The sequence below is a fragment of the Crotalus tigris genome, unplaced genomic scaffold, assembly GCF_016545835.1.
Source record: "Crotalus tigris isolate CLP2741 ecotype Arizona unplaced genomic scaffold, ASM1654583v1 scf7180000024398.1132909, whole genome shotgun sequence".
NCBI classification, from domain to species: domain Eukaryota; kingdom Metazoa; phylum Chordata; class Lepidosauria; order Squamata; family Viperidae; genus Crotalus; species Crotalus tigris.
Window position 1 is genome coordinate 969,802 of NW_024100566.1, and position 15,024 is coordinate 984,825.

The following is a 15,024-nucleotide window of genomic DNA, read 5'->3' on the forward strand; positions in this document are numbered from 1 at the left end:
ACACTGGAAGTTTTTAAGAAGAGACTGGACAGACATTTGTTCGAAATGGTATAGGATTTCCTGCCTGAGCAGGGGGTTGGACTAGATGTCCTCCAAAGTCCCTTCCAACTTTACTATTATTATTATTATTATTATTATTATTAATAATAATAATAATATTCTGACATGAACTCTAATGATTTGTGGTGAGGATAAGCTTCCTGGGATACACAACCACAGCATCTTTTTTCATTTATTACTTTGAGCCTATAGGAGAAGCACTCTAATATTTTGGTGACAATAGTATCTCTGAATTTTTCAAAAGACAAATAAAAGTATTATGACCTCTGCCTGCTTTTAGGAGTCCCCTTTGGCTTGCTTTTCCAAATCTGCATATTTCCTTCAGATCTTTCTTTAGATAAAAAGGAATAGAATAGGGCTAGGCAACAATAATATGTTTAATAATTCCTAAATTAATATTTTGATGGAGGTTGAATTCATAAGTGTTAATACATTTTGAAGAAAACCACTCTTCGTAGAATTGCCATTTTTGCTTCTTTTTGCTGTTTAAATTGTAAGTTTTAAAGGTGGTGAACTTAACAAGTAATACAGATATTTGGATAAGAGATCTTGCAATATAAAAATTGGAAAACAGTCTTTAACTTATTTTATTGTGAAGCTGATTTATATGTGAAAGAACTATTGGAACTATATGTAAGCTAGGTTACACGTTGGGCTGTATAAAATTTTTCTTTTGAGTTAAAGTGATTTCTGATAATTACTTGGCATAATCATATAGTTTACTTGGGATAATGTAGAAGTAATCTGACACATCTGGCATCTATTTAAGGAGTCAAAAAAGTCAAGATGGCAACAGGGGCTTCATGATTCCACCCCTCCTTAACTTTTTTTTATACCCACCACAAATGGCTCTATCGATCACTATTGTATTTTGGAATATTTTTTTGAGGGGGGACTTCCCAGTTTAGACCACAGGCCTGAGAGTTTTGGGAAGTGTTTCATCAAAGCATTAATCAAAATAAATCTTGATTAATCTTTTTAAAAGATATGTATGGAATAACTGCTCAATTATTTTCATGGGGCTTGTTTCAAAGTGTGTAGGCTGAGCTTGCAAACCATATTAAATACTCAGAACAGTTGGACTTCAGTTGCTTGATAATATAAGTCATTTTGAGAGGGATTTAAAATGGCTTGTGATATAAGGAAAGTTAAAAGAAGGGAAGTAAGCTAGCATTTTCTTCTGGGTTAAGCTACTTGTTTTTTTTTTATTTCATTCACTTGACAGGACAAAAAGAATCCCTCAATTATACCCCTGAAGTGCTGGCTGAGGATGTATTATCTGAGTCCACAATACCCATGTACATGCAGACTCCATGTCTAATTTTAGTCTATTTTTAATAGTTTTTTTAAATTAAAACAAATGGGAAACTTTTTATAAAGTTATTATCTTGAGACATAATCTTTATTTCTCAGAATGCTTCTGAGCTCTGCATCTACCCTGGAGGTCTTATTTTGAAAAATGAAATTAATAAGAGAGTGTAGCTTAGTGTGAGCATCCTCTGAGATGGAGCATTGTTTGATCTTCAAATGTGTTTGATTTACAAATATACCACAATATGGTTTAGGCAACATGTGAATCTACGCTGCTTTATCAAAATCCATTTGGAAACCCATGGCCTAAGTTATATTTTGGTTGCAACCTAGAACTAAGGAGAAATTTCCTCACAATGAGAACAATAAACTAGTAGCACGGCTTGCCTTCAGAAGTTGTATGTGCTCCATTACTGGAGGTTTTCAAGAAGAGAGTGGGCAGCCATTTGTCCAGAATGGTATAAGGTCTCCTGTCTGAGCAGAGGTTTGGATTAGAAGACATTTAAGGTCCCTTCCAACTGTGTTATTCTGTTTGATTTGGTTCGATTTCAGTTTGGCATGCTGCATATGAATGGAGCCATTGTTGTTTAGAAAACAATGTAGTTTATGGTGCGACTATAGCTAATTGTGTGATTTATTCTGCAAACTTTGCCTTCATGTGAACCAGTTTTCTACCTGTTCCATATGGACACCCCTAAAAAGCTGAGCTCATATTGTGCTAACATGTTTCTTTATTTAATAAGCAATAATGGTCTGATTTATGTAACTCAGGTTTGACAACCATTTGGTAGCTAATGGTCATATGGAACATTGGAAGGATTGAGAGCCACAAGGTAGGAATGACCTTGTCATATGTCTGGATAAGGCAGGATCTGGGATGGAATTGGTGCTGGTTTCCTTTAAATGTGTTATCCCTATTTTAAAATTTGCATTAATAGTTCTCACATGTTTCCTTCTTCAAGATAGCAGAAAACCAAGCTGTTAATTTTTAGGAATCACAATAATGAGGAAGAAGAACTGAGAACCATGAAAAAGGTGACCCAGGAGCTGTGGATTGTGCTTTCTCTCTCTCTCTCTCTCTTCAACTACATGTGCACATTGTGAGTCTTAAAAGTACTTGTAGGACTTGAGGATTTTCTCTTTAAGAGAAAAGGTGGGTAAAATGATTGTTATATTTCTAGACTGCCTTTCTTTCAGAAACTTAGAACAGTGTACATAGCACTATTCACTCCATACTTGTTTTTCCTCCATACAACTACAAATCTCTGTTGTGCAAACCCCATCCTATTTGATTATCTTATCATTCAATATACTGTGTAAACTCAGAAAGACGGTTAGTTCAGTAACCTTGCTGAAGTTAATCACTGAATTAACCCATTTTGGTATCAGAGTTTATGCAATATATTGAATGGTAAGCTAACCAAATGGAAGGGATTTTTACAACTAAGTCTCAGCTCTTAGGTAATCCACCTTAAATAAACTTAGCATGCTATGAGAATTCAGCCCTTAGATCATTAACTGAACTGATTAGGAATGAATTGAACTGATTAAGAATGAATTGTTGTTCCTGTTTGAATTGATACTGCAAACTGAGATACACAAGCCAACTCTTGGGCATCTTATGGGAGTGATTCAGTGATTCAACAGCGACTCAGGGATCTTTCTCTGAAACTCGCTACCTATTGTGAAATCTTAAATATTTTTGGGTTCTGTCATCTTGTTATAGGGATATTGTATGCAGATATTGTATCAACTGGTTGATCATTAACCTTCCAAACCAAGTTTGGAAACAGGGGCAAAGTCTCTGCCATAGTTTATTGACTTTAGTGAAAGTAGCACAGTAGCGCACAAATGTGATTGGGATGTGTAGATTGTCACTCTTGTAAAATCAGCCCTGGACAGTAGGAATGGAGGAATTGTTTACTGGAAAATGAAAGAAGGTCCTTCTTGATTGCTGTAGTGCTCTTGAACAAGACAACAATGAAAGTTCCTCAGAGAGTAAGTCAAAATATACCTGCAACTAGCTGGGCCACCAAAATTGTGGACAAAGACATTGTTGCATGAATGATTGCTCACAGTTTGATGGTGGTTTGCCAGCCTGAAATTAATCATCTTTCACATTCTGCTTTGATTGATGTTGGAGGTGGATAAAAGGGGAAGAACATATCTTCCTCTACCTTGTATTGTTTAAGTCAAGAATCTTCCATCTTGGCTGAAAAGCGAAGCCCTCAAAAGGAATATCTTGTTGCAAAGGATTTTTTATATTGGAGCATATTTCAAGTCACCAGAGAGGGCTGCTAAGAATATGAGAAGAATCTCGTGAACTAGTTCACAAGACTGTGAAGCAGAGATTTCTAAGCTAGTCACTGGTCCGAAAAGGAAACCTTAGGTAACTATACTTTCCAATTATTTCAGGTAAGAATTGACTTCATAGAAGTATGATGGTCTCTATGATGATAGGAATACCAAAAAAGAATAATTTCATTGTCTCAATTTCTTTCTCCCTAATAGAATTCAAAATAAGAGCTACAAATTAAAAAAAGTAGAGGTCAACAATGTTTCAGGAGACCAGATTGTGTGGCATAAAGCTGGAGAACACCAACAAGATTTATTTCAGTCTATGTTTATTTACAGCAAACCAGTGGAAAGAAAAGGTGAGGAGAGACTTGAATGACCAACTTCCAAAATGACTGAATGGTTCAGAACAAGGCTATCAGCCTGCAGCGTGAATCTGCTTTACTCAACAAATCTAAGCTTCTTCATTAAACTGCTGGCCCTCCTCCTGTTATATAAACATGGTAAGAGATTTGCTGTCTAAGTTATTTTGGGAGGTTAGTTCTAAATTAAGGTCTTTCCAATACTGCTGAATTAAAGTCTGTCCCTGAAAACTTCACTCAGCAAAAACCATATTAGCTTGACATTTGTTGTTCTTATTGACTTCCTATTGAGACTCTATTGTCTCTGTCCCTGGATAACCTTTATTTGAATCAAGCAGAACACCCATGAAAAATGAGCAGGGCTGGATTTTTTCTTTGTTTTTTGCAGGTGAGGGGGTAGGATACAGTTTGAAGCTACAGTTTTCATGCATTTTTGTCTCAAAATATTGAGTGATTGTGCCATCAATTCTCTGCTATAATAGTCAAAGGAAATTCTGGGTACTTCAAGAATAAATCTTGTTTTTGGTTTTGTCTGAAGCACTTATGTCTATGAGTGCCTTGCCCTGTTTTCTATAAGAGCCTGTTTCCATTTCTATTTCTGATCTTCTGGATATTTGTTATAAAAATATTATTCAGAAGAGGACTATGCTGATACATTAAAGGTCCATTATATTCCTGTCCCTTAAGTCTTCTTAATTGGATGGCAGTACCTATAACTCCCCAGTCAGTTTGGCTATAGTGACTGGAGATTTATGGGAGTTGGAGTCATTATATCTGAAGAGAACCAACTTAGAGAAAACCTCTCATATGTAGAAATGCTTTTATCTTTAGCTTTCTTGCTAAAGAAAGGGAAAAAAACCTCCTGAGATCTCCAGCAGAGTTAGCCAGGGATGGATGTGGGGAAGCACAGCAAAGCCCCTGCAGTTCCAGAAAAATAGACAGCAATGAAGAGTGAAGATAGGGTGAATTACCTCTTTCTGACTTGAGGAATTTATGCAGGAGGCATTTTCTGTTCTATTCAGAACTCAAGTTATCTAGATCTTTATTATTTATTTAAATTTGTTTAAATTCCAGCGGACATTTAAAAAGATTTAGAGACTTTGGGGCCAGATGGCCAGGTTTTACTCATGAAATTGCTAAGTGATGAGTCAAGTAGTATGGAGGAGATTCTTGCAGTTTTGCAAAGGATGTTGAAGAATGAATCTTCAGTCTTATATCTAATAGTTTTCTTTGATTTCCCTTTGTATAGTTGAATCCCAATGCAAGATTTCACGCTGTAATTCTGAATTTATAGATGCCACAGCAAGCATGCATAATTTTAAAAGGAACACTGCCTACTGTAATGCTTTGAGCGCTTACTCCAGCTGCACTCGGAGGACAGCCCGCACTTGTCGTGGGGACTTGGCATACCATGCAGCTGTTTATGTCATTGAAGACCTCATAATTCAGAACAACTGTTCCAAGGAAGAGCCAACTGCAGTGCCACGACCTCCAGCCCTGGCACCCAACAAACATGATTTCCCATCCATAGACACCTGTGACTATGAGAAGAGTTTTATCCACAAACATAACCAATACCCCACATATCAGTATTGTGCTGTCTTTGGGGATCCTCATGTCCGGACCTTCAGTGATGAGTTCTACACTTGCCAAGTTGAAGGCTCCTGGCCACTTCTGGACAACAATAATTTGTTTGTGCAAGCCACTAGTTATCCTATCATTAAAGGATCAAATGTCACTGGAATTGGCAAGGTAGAATTACTCTTTCCTATTGGGGTTGGGCAACCCACAGGGTGAATGTATTCTCCAGCATCCCATTTGAGAATTCCCAACAGCTTGAGAAAGTGCTGGCAAAATGTCTGATTTTGCTGGTGTGATTTGATTTTTTTTTGGGAGAATGGTAAAGGGGAAATTGTAGAATTGGATTATATAACATGCTGTCAAAATCAAACAAACAACATCATAGTTTAATGTAATACAGATAATCCTTGACTTATAACAGTTCATTTTGTGACTGTTCGAAATTACAATGGAACTGAAAAAACTAACTTATGATCATTTTTCACACTTACAACCATTGCAGCATTCCTGTGATCACATGATCAAAGTTCAGAGGCTTGGCAACTGACTCATATTTATGACAGTTGCAGTTCTGAAGTCGTATGATAAACTGTTGTGACCTTCTAACAAGCAAAATCAATAGGGAAGCCAGATTCATTTAAGAACCCTGTTAGTTTGCAATGGTGGTGAATATCTGTAGCTCAGGTATAGGATGAGGGTGAAGGCTTGTTCTCCGAGCTTGTGGGTTGGTTTCTGGATGTTTTGTTACCAGGCTAGGTAGCATCTTCAGTGGAGTTTAGGAGATGACAGTGTTGGTATTCTTCTGTTTATAAGGGCTTCGTGTGTAGGTGTGTCAAGTGAGGGTCTTGTGATGGGTCTTGTGTGAGTAATCAGTGAGAATCTTGTGATGAGTCTTGTGAACAATGGGTAATGAGATGTTCGGAAACCAACCCACAAGCTTGGAGAACAAACCTTCACCCTCAACTCTGTTAGTAACTTAACAACTGTGGTAATTCATTTTACGATGGCAAGAAAGGTTGTAAAATGGGGCAAAATTCACTTAACTGTCTTGCTTAACAACAGAGGTTTTGCACTCAGTTGTGGTAGTAGGTCAAGGACTACCTGTATCTGATCCAAGCCAATATCTTATCAAAGTTTTCCTTGGTTTCCTCTGATAATTTAAGAATGTGTGTGAGCCTTTTCTCACAGGTGCCTTCCTAATAGATTGGAAAACATTCTTTGCCCTCTCCAATCAGGAAATTAAATCTATGTAGTGGGTTTATAACTGAGGGGAATGTTGTTGGCATACTAGTTCCAATATCTGCTCTTATCACTCATGTAGGATTTCTGATACAATTCCCAGGATTTGCAGGGATTTAACATTATTGTAGCTTCCAGTGGTCTGACTGGAATTTGTCATTGTTCCTAAGATAGTTCAGTCACCTTTAGTTAAAAAGAATGAATGGCAAGGACTATTCCATCTCTGGTTGAAAGCTTGGAGATTCCCCAGGTCAAACAATGCTTCCTGATATGTGAACCAACTTGCTCTGAAGAGCCAATGTACTTTACTATAGTTGGTGAAGAAACATGCCTGGAAGCAGCTTAGTATCAACCCATAATGGAAGAAGCAGTTTATCTTTTATGCTCCATTGTTTTTCCAGAAATCCCACAAGAGGTTTATGCTTTCTGCTTTTTTTCAGCTCTGAATTACTGTATGTTCTGCCATAGGTAAACCAGACCCTTTTTTTATTTAGGGGAGGGTGCTGCTGTTGCTGGAGACCCCTAATTTGTCTCTCTTCTGTAGTATAGAATCCAGCACTGTGATTCCATGGTTGTGGTTTTGGATAGAGGATGGTAGTTAAGTTTAGCAGGTCTCCTGATAAGAGGTGATGTGTGTTTGTGTTACCCCCTTTTCTTCAGTTACATAAGAAAAAGTATCTTAGTTAATTTTAGACTTCAGTCATATCTGATGAATAGTGTTAAACTAGAGTAAAAGATTTTAACTTGATGTGTGTTCTCTTTTGATGGTAATATATGAATCGGTCATTGAATGGCTCTTAGAGAAGTTAGTTATTTGAACTATCCCATGTATTTTAAAGCTATTATTCCTTTACAGCTCACCATTATATTTAAAAACATGAAAGAGTGCATTGAAGAGAAAGTCTACCAGGCAGAAATGGACAACCTGCCAGTAGCATTCGCAGATGGTTCAGTGAATGGTGGTGAGAAGCCTGGAGGAAATAGCTTAACCATTCATGAACATATACCTGGGCAGTACATAACAATCCAAGCAACATACATTGGTACCACCATTGCTGTGCGCCAGGTAGGAAAGCACCTGTCCTTCTCCATCCGGACAGCTAAGGAGATAGCATTCTCCTTCACAGATGAACAGGATCTCCAGCTGTGTATGTCAGGATGCTTTCTCAGCCAGCGCATCTCTATACATAACTGCTGTCACCCAAAAGGTAGCCTGACCAGAAAGAAAGCTCATCTGCTATGTAAGGAGAAGCTACCAGTTGAAGACATCTACTTCCAGTCATGTATCTTTGATGTGATGACTTCAGGAGATGTTAACTTTACTCAAGCAGCACAGAAAGCATTGGAAGATGCCAGAGCACTCCATCCAGATTCCAAGAAAATCCACATTTTCCACAGTGATAGGACTTCTCATCCTTGCAGTTCACCCTTCCTTCTCTTAATCACAGTACTACAACTGTGTATACAACTGTATATGTGAACATTTTAGTGGTGACTAAAAAGTCCAGGGGATCAGCAAATATGGCTTATTTCCCCAAATGGCTTTCTAAGTGCTGATAGGTGAGCTACCCCAGCCTGTTTTAAAACTAGAGTTAGGTGTCCCTTCCAAGTTTTTCTGTGGAAATCTCATTCTTAAGACCTGGAACATTCCAGGAAGTTAGGAATATTTCTCTATCCTGTGGTGATTGGGATTTGTATTCCTAATGCTTCTTAGTGCAATTAATCAAGAGGACCTTGCACTATATTTCCCACATAGCCTAGTGACAGTTATGAACTGGAACTCTTTCCCAGAATTTGACAACATCCTTAGTTAAGGTCCTTAAATATTAATGACAAAATCAGACAAAGGAAATGCTTTGGCATTAATATGGGCATTCAGTTGCTTTAAGGTTTTTTTGTTTTGTTTTTGTTTTTAAAGATTTAATGAAAACCTGAGAAGAAAACTAATAGTAAATGTTCTTTGGCACCTTAAAATATCTGGACAGTACACTGAATGTAATAAACCATTTTTTCTTCTCAGCATTCTGGTTTGTTTAATCTCTTCTGAAAACTGGAAATTCACAGCTATCTACAGAAATAACACTGAAACTACATTGCCTCTTTCATTAAGTTTTAGTTTGCAAAGTCAGTGTTTCTAGAAAACAACTTTGCTCTAAATGTCTATAATGATTTGTTTATAATAGAAAGAAAAATGGGTACTCCTCAAAAAATGTAGGGGCTACTCAGATGCAATCACTATAAATGCCTGAACTATAAATGCAGTCAGAAGAACACATTATCTCTTTTACTCAGTACTTGTTTTCCTTTTCCCTGACAAACTTTTCCCATTGATAGCTCAGAATGTAGATTCTATGGAGTGAGATTTGAACAGCAGTTCCCAACATATTCTTGAATTAAGTTGGTTCCATTATTAAAGTCAGAGACAAGATAGCACTTTAAGAGTATTGGATGTGGATTGAAATGGGGTTTGCAGTGGCAGTGCAGGTTTGTACAATGTCACAACTCCTTTGCACTAGCATTCACACATGCCCATACACACAGACGCTAAAGTAAAGGCAATGTATGTAAGATTTGTACTGGTTTCCATTTCACTGTTCTGGTGCCCTTATCTGAAGAACATAAATCAAGAATGTATTTTAAAGATGATAATTTGTGGATGCAATTAAGTTATATGTTTTATTCTTCATATCCCATGAGCTTCAATATAATTTTATGTGGGTTGAATATCTGTCAAAATGTGTCTTAAATACACAGAAGGTTTATTCCAAATCAGTCCTCAGAATGTTGGTGAGATGTTTATACAGATGTGTGATGACCCAAAGTAACATATTGCAATTGGAAAAATGATTCAAAAGTATAAATATGAAAACAGTTTAATAAAGTTAAACATGTTTTTAGTTATGTTGCTTAGCAGTTATTCTTTTCCATAATGGGAAAACTATACATCTATTGCACAGAATTCATTAGGGCTTGCTAGGGCTTAGTACTGGTAATCAGAAAATGATTGTTTTCCAGCAGAAATTTAATAGAGCTAGCTACCCTCTTATTGAATTGGGAGAAACTTGCAATATCGGGATATTATTTGATTTTCATACTACTGCACTCACGTAACTATCAGTGGTTTACAATAAATAAATAAATCCACGCTACGATATAATATTAATATATGTTTTCCATTTGTATGCCACCCGTTTCTGAAGGCTCTTGGTCACTAATCTTCATTCATACAGCTATAAGGAGAATATTCATAATTATCTGGCACATATAATTCCAAAGGTGATATCTGAGCTAATTAAAAAGAGCTGTAGTTCAACCTAAATAATAATAATAATAATAATAATAATAATAATAATAATAATAATGATGATGATGATGATGATGATGATGATGATGATGATAAAGTTGGAAGGGACCTTGGAGGTCATCTAGTCCAACCCCCTGCTCAGGCAGGAAACCCTATACCATTTCGGACAAATGGCTGTCCAGTTTCTTCTTAAAAACTTCCAGTGTTGGAGCAGTCACAGCTTCTGGAGGCAGGTTGTTCCACTGGTTAATTGTTCTAACTGTCAGGAAGTTTCTCCTTAGTTCTAGGTTGCTCCTCTCTTTGGTTAGTTTCCACCCGTTACTTCTTGTCCTGCCTTCAGGTGCTTTGGAAAATAGTTTGACTCCCTCTTCTTTGTGGCAGCCCCTGAGATATTGGAACACTGCCATCATGTCCCCTACTACTGGAATGTCCAATGTTAAACTATTTCACCAGGGCAACAATGGAAAGCATTTCCTCCTAGTGTTGGTTAGGCATTTGTACCTTGAGTGACAAATCTGGGTTGGTTTGTTCTATGATCCATTGTTCATTTTCTTGTCTTTGTATGATACTGGCAGGTGTCTTCCCAACATCATCGTTCAAAAGTATAAATACTTTCTCCATCCGGCTTCTTTAAAGTCCAACTTTCACTTCCATAGACTGTCATAGAGGAAACCATTCCTTGCATGATTCTCATCTTTGTAGGTATATACACATTACAGCATCTGAGTATCCTTTCCAAGACTTTTATTGCTCTCCTACCAAGTGCTAGTCTACATTGGATATTTACAGTCAATCTTAAAGGCAGAAGTTATCAACCATTTAAATAGCTTCACTCTGTTTTAAAGCTGGTTGCTGTATCCGTTATTTTTATGTTCTTTTTATATTTAATCTTAGCCTCTATTTTTTTTACTGTGATACTTGATTTTCATTACTAGAGCTTTCAAATAATTTGCATTGTCAACCATCAGAGTAGCATCATCAATAGTGAAGGTTATTGATGTTTTTCTTCCATTTTAAAAACATGCTCATCATCTTCCAATTTAACTTCTCTCAATATAGGTTCAGCATATAGTCTGAATGAATAAGGAGACAGTACATAGCCTTGTTTCACACTTTTGCCAGCCTGGAACCCATTGGTTTTCCCTTATTCTGTCAAGACTGTGGCTTCCTATTCTCTGTATAGGTGAGGATGAAGGTTTGATCTCTGAGCTTGTGAGTTGGCTTCTGAACATTTGATTACCAGGCTAGGTACTGTAACATCTTCAGCAGAGTTAGGGGATGTCATTATTCTTCTGTTTATAAAGGCTTTATGTGTGGGTATGTCAAGTGAGGGTCTGTGATGGGTCTTGTGATGGGTCAGGTGTGAGTCATCTGAGTCTTTTGATGGGTCTTGTGATGGGGCGGTCATTGGGAGGTGAACTGCTGGTGGAAGGGGGAACTTCCATGGGTTGGTTGAGGGTTGGTGCTGTCTCTGGTTGGCTTTGTGCTTGATATGGATTCTGAAGGAGGTTCATAGGCTGGTTGTAGGTCAATGTGTTTGTTAATGGAATTGCTTGTGGAGTGCTAGGGTTCGATGAACTCACGAGCGTGGTGGGTAGTAGCGTGACTGTGTTGTTCTGTATAGATACCAACCATTCAGGGTTGACCAGATCAGGGAACAGACCCCAGAAGAAGACTACAACTATACGTTATCATAATAGATTCTTGCAAGCCTGTCATCATTTTCCTTACCATTTTTCTTATATCCCAGGGAGTTAAAGAGGAGCCAGACTGGGTCTCTTCCTAATATTTTCCCTGTTTCTTGGGCTTAAAACATGTTTTCAGACCTATTGATGTAGTAATAATTTCTGAATATTTTTTCTAAGGTCATCTCCATCTCTCCCTACAAAAGGTTTCTTCAAGAAGGCAATGAGATGTTCTGGGATTCCCATTTCTTAAAGAGATTCCACAGCTAGACATTTGTTGTTGAATCCTTCCTAAGATTTTTGTTAATCACTTTACCTTGTCTAGTCATGTGTATTGTGTATTCAGAAGACCTTTCATAATGTTCCTCATTACAAACTGCAAACCCACAGCAGTAATGGGATAAAGGAGAGATCAACTTTTGAACTAGCAACAATTTAAATAGATGTTTTGTTTTGCTAGTGATGTTGGGGTAAACACAGCTGTTCACTGAAATGTTCATTCACACATTTGGTTTGAAATACAGATTATTTAGGTGGTAAAAATGGAAGTGAGAAGATCTTTCCAAGCAAAAGAAATTAAAATTAGACCAAACAGGGTTAAAAACAGATCCAAATTGGGAACAATTGTAAATGCCTCCCACCCATGTCTGTAATACTATTGTAGCTGCTCTCTCTCTCTCTCTCCTTCTCTCTCTCTCCCTACCTCCCTCTCTATCTATCTATCTATCTATCTATCTATCTATCTATCTATCTATCTATCTATCTATCTATCTTTATATATGCATGCTTATATATATGCACTATGTACTGTATATACTGTAAGTCTCTTCAGCCTACATTCCTGATGTGAGCCATTTTCTCTACATTCTTCTGTGCAAATTAGATTGAACTGGTCTTTTTGATATTCAAATGCTAGAGAATAGCATTTGAATATCCAACAATGCTTAAAAGCTTCTAGAAAGAAAATAGGACTCCCATTTTTGGGTTGAACACAGGTATAGGAGAAATAAAAAGAGGCTGTAACTGATTTCACTCAAGTCATCAAGTGAAGTATTTTCAGTCAGGCTGAGTAGTACACCAGGTTAAACAACAACAACAACAGGAGATCCATCATGCCTCTTGAGCAAAGATATGCAAAGCCAGGAGAGATGTCAAAAAAGAAGGAAAGCTGAGGAGATATTTTAACCTGATTCTTTGCTACTATAAATGGCAATTCCTAGCACCTCTGGAGGGCACCATGTTAAGGAAAGCTGTGCTAGAAGAATTACATATGGATGCCAAACAGCATAGCAGCTTCGGTAGTTAGGAAATATGGAGATACACAGCCTGACATTAATCATTAAGACATTCACCATGCAAAGTGGAGACATATATATGGTAGTTGACTTCTGGGCTTCATATTCTGATCTGCTGACACAGCTGTTAGAGCATCTGTTTTGACTATGCTCTTGCTGAGAAGTGCTTCACAATTCATGGAAGCTGGGGATTTATAGCAGCCGCTTGGAGGTGGAAACATTAGAAACAGAAGTTAGTGTTGACATGATGGACTCCAGAGTCACACAACATGAAGGGAGAAGGAATGCCATAAGCGCAGTGGCAGAATTCGTGCCACTTTACTTGTAGAAGGATCCCAGGGGCATTCATAGGAAATAAAAAGGATGGGTAACCATCAGCTTTGGACTTTGTCAACCTGTTCAGAAGGAAAGGAAAAAGAAGTAGCTGCGTGGGGGGGGGGGCTAGTAGGGACCAACTTCATTTGTTTGCCTTCTGATAAATGTAGATTTTGAGAGTATTCATGTGATTAATATTTATATGTTACTTATATGTAAGGGTGTAGGTCTATACATATCTTGTATATAGTATGTTTAAATGTGTGTTATGTACTATATGTGTACACTTTGAGAGCAAGCAACTACATTTCATTTTTAAAGTGTGCCATTGTGCCCACAATAAAAATTGTCAATAAAGGTTATCATCATTATCCATACCCTCCATAAAAAGCCATAAGGGGGGAACAACTTGTTTGTTTTCAAAATTTTAAATACAACCATTGGCTCTCAAAAATCTTTGATAAAGTTGTGATCAGTACTTGGCTTCATCTAGTCTAACGTCCTTTAGATTTGGAGACTAGAAAAATCTAGAGAGATTTCTTTATTTTAGAAAGTTGGCCACCCATCTCAAATATCACTCACCACTTTGGGTTACATACAAAAGGTTAAAACCAAGCAACAATAAACTGATCAACCAACCCACATAACCAAGCTCAAGAAAATTCATTCCCATTCTACTACAAAAGAATGTCAGTCAATCAATCAATTAGCAGAGCTTGTTAACATCCAGATATGAATAGATGTAGAAACTGCCAGGTTTTAAATACCTTCTGGAAGTCTAATAAGTGGGGCTGCCTGAATCTCAGGGAGAGATGCTGTTCAATAGGGCAGGAACTTCAACAGGCTAGCTAGGGATAAGAATCATAATTCATTAAATGGGGCAAATGCTTCTTTTGGGAAAGAATGAGAGGAGATAAGAAAAAAAAGGAACAATTTCTCTCCAGGAAGCTTTGAATATACTATTAAAATTTACATAAAAATAGAGAGCTATGTTGACCATAAAAAGTTATATTACCTGAAGAGCTCCAAAACAGAGACTCCTGCTCATTGTAAAACTAATATAATACTCTATAACACATGTCTTAAAATATAAAACTTTATTAGAATAATAATAGATATACCGCATTTTAGAAAATATGAAACTTAACATTTAATAAGATTGTATACAATATTTCTAAGCTACTTAAAAGAGTATTCTAAGTTGGTCATACAAGTTCTACTGAAATAAAGATTTGTATTAGTCAAATGTTCTCACTGATTTCAGTGATGCTATTCATGAGTCATGCATCTGAAAATGGGCTTTTCCGAAGATAGACAGGTGAAATTAAAATTGCTGTTTGCACATAAGGGGCATTTCCCAGAGGCATTAAACAATATTCTTTATTAACCTGAAAATGAATGCTAAATTTTAATCCTAAATAAGGAGCAATTTTTGAAATAAAGAATTGATGGCAAACTGAAACATAAGCAAAACAAAACTTTAAACTCAAATTAGAATACTATATGTATCAAGTCAATTGAAGATTTAGGAAACAGACACCAAATGCACAAATATAGAATGAGGAACTACTTGATAA

General features: G+C 37.0%; 1 protein-coding gene across 2 annotated transcripts; it reads left to right on the forward strand.

Annotated features, from left to right (window-relative positions):
- Window positions 1–3,231: 3,231 nt before the first annotated feature.
- Window positions 3,232–9,745, forward strand: LOC120301836 (hemojuvelin-like). 2 transcript variants are annotated; one of them, XM_039329514.1, is made up of 4 exons: window positions 3,232–3,369; window positions 4,006–4,169; window positions 5,278–5,780; window positions 7,705–9,745. In XM_039329514.1, the coding sequence occupies exons 2-4, from the start codon at window positions 4,058–4,060 to the stop codon at window positions 8,326–8,328; spliced, it is 1,239 nt and encodes a 412-aa protein (XP_039185448.1). In that variant the 5' UTR covers window positions 3,232–3,369; window positions 4,006–4,057; the 3' UTR covers window positions 8,329–9,745. The 2 variants fall into 2 exon arrangements, with proteins under 2 accessions (XP_039185448.1, XP_039185447.1); XM_039329513.1 differs by having other exon boundaries at window positions 3,237–3,760.
- The last annotated feature ends 5,279 nt before the right edge of the window (window positions 9,746–15,024 follow it).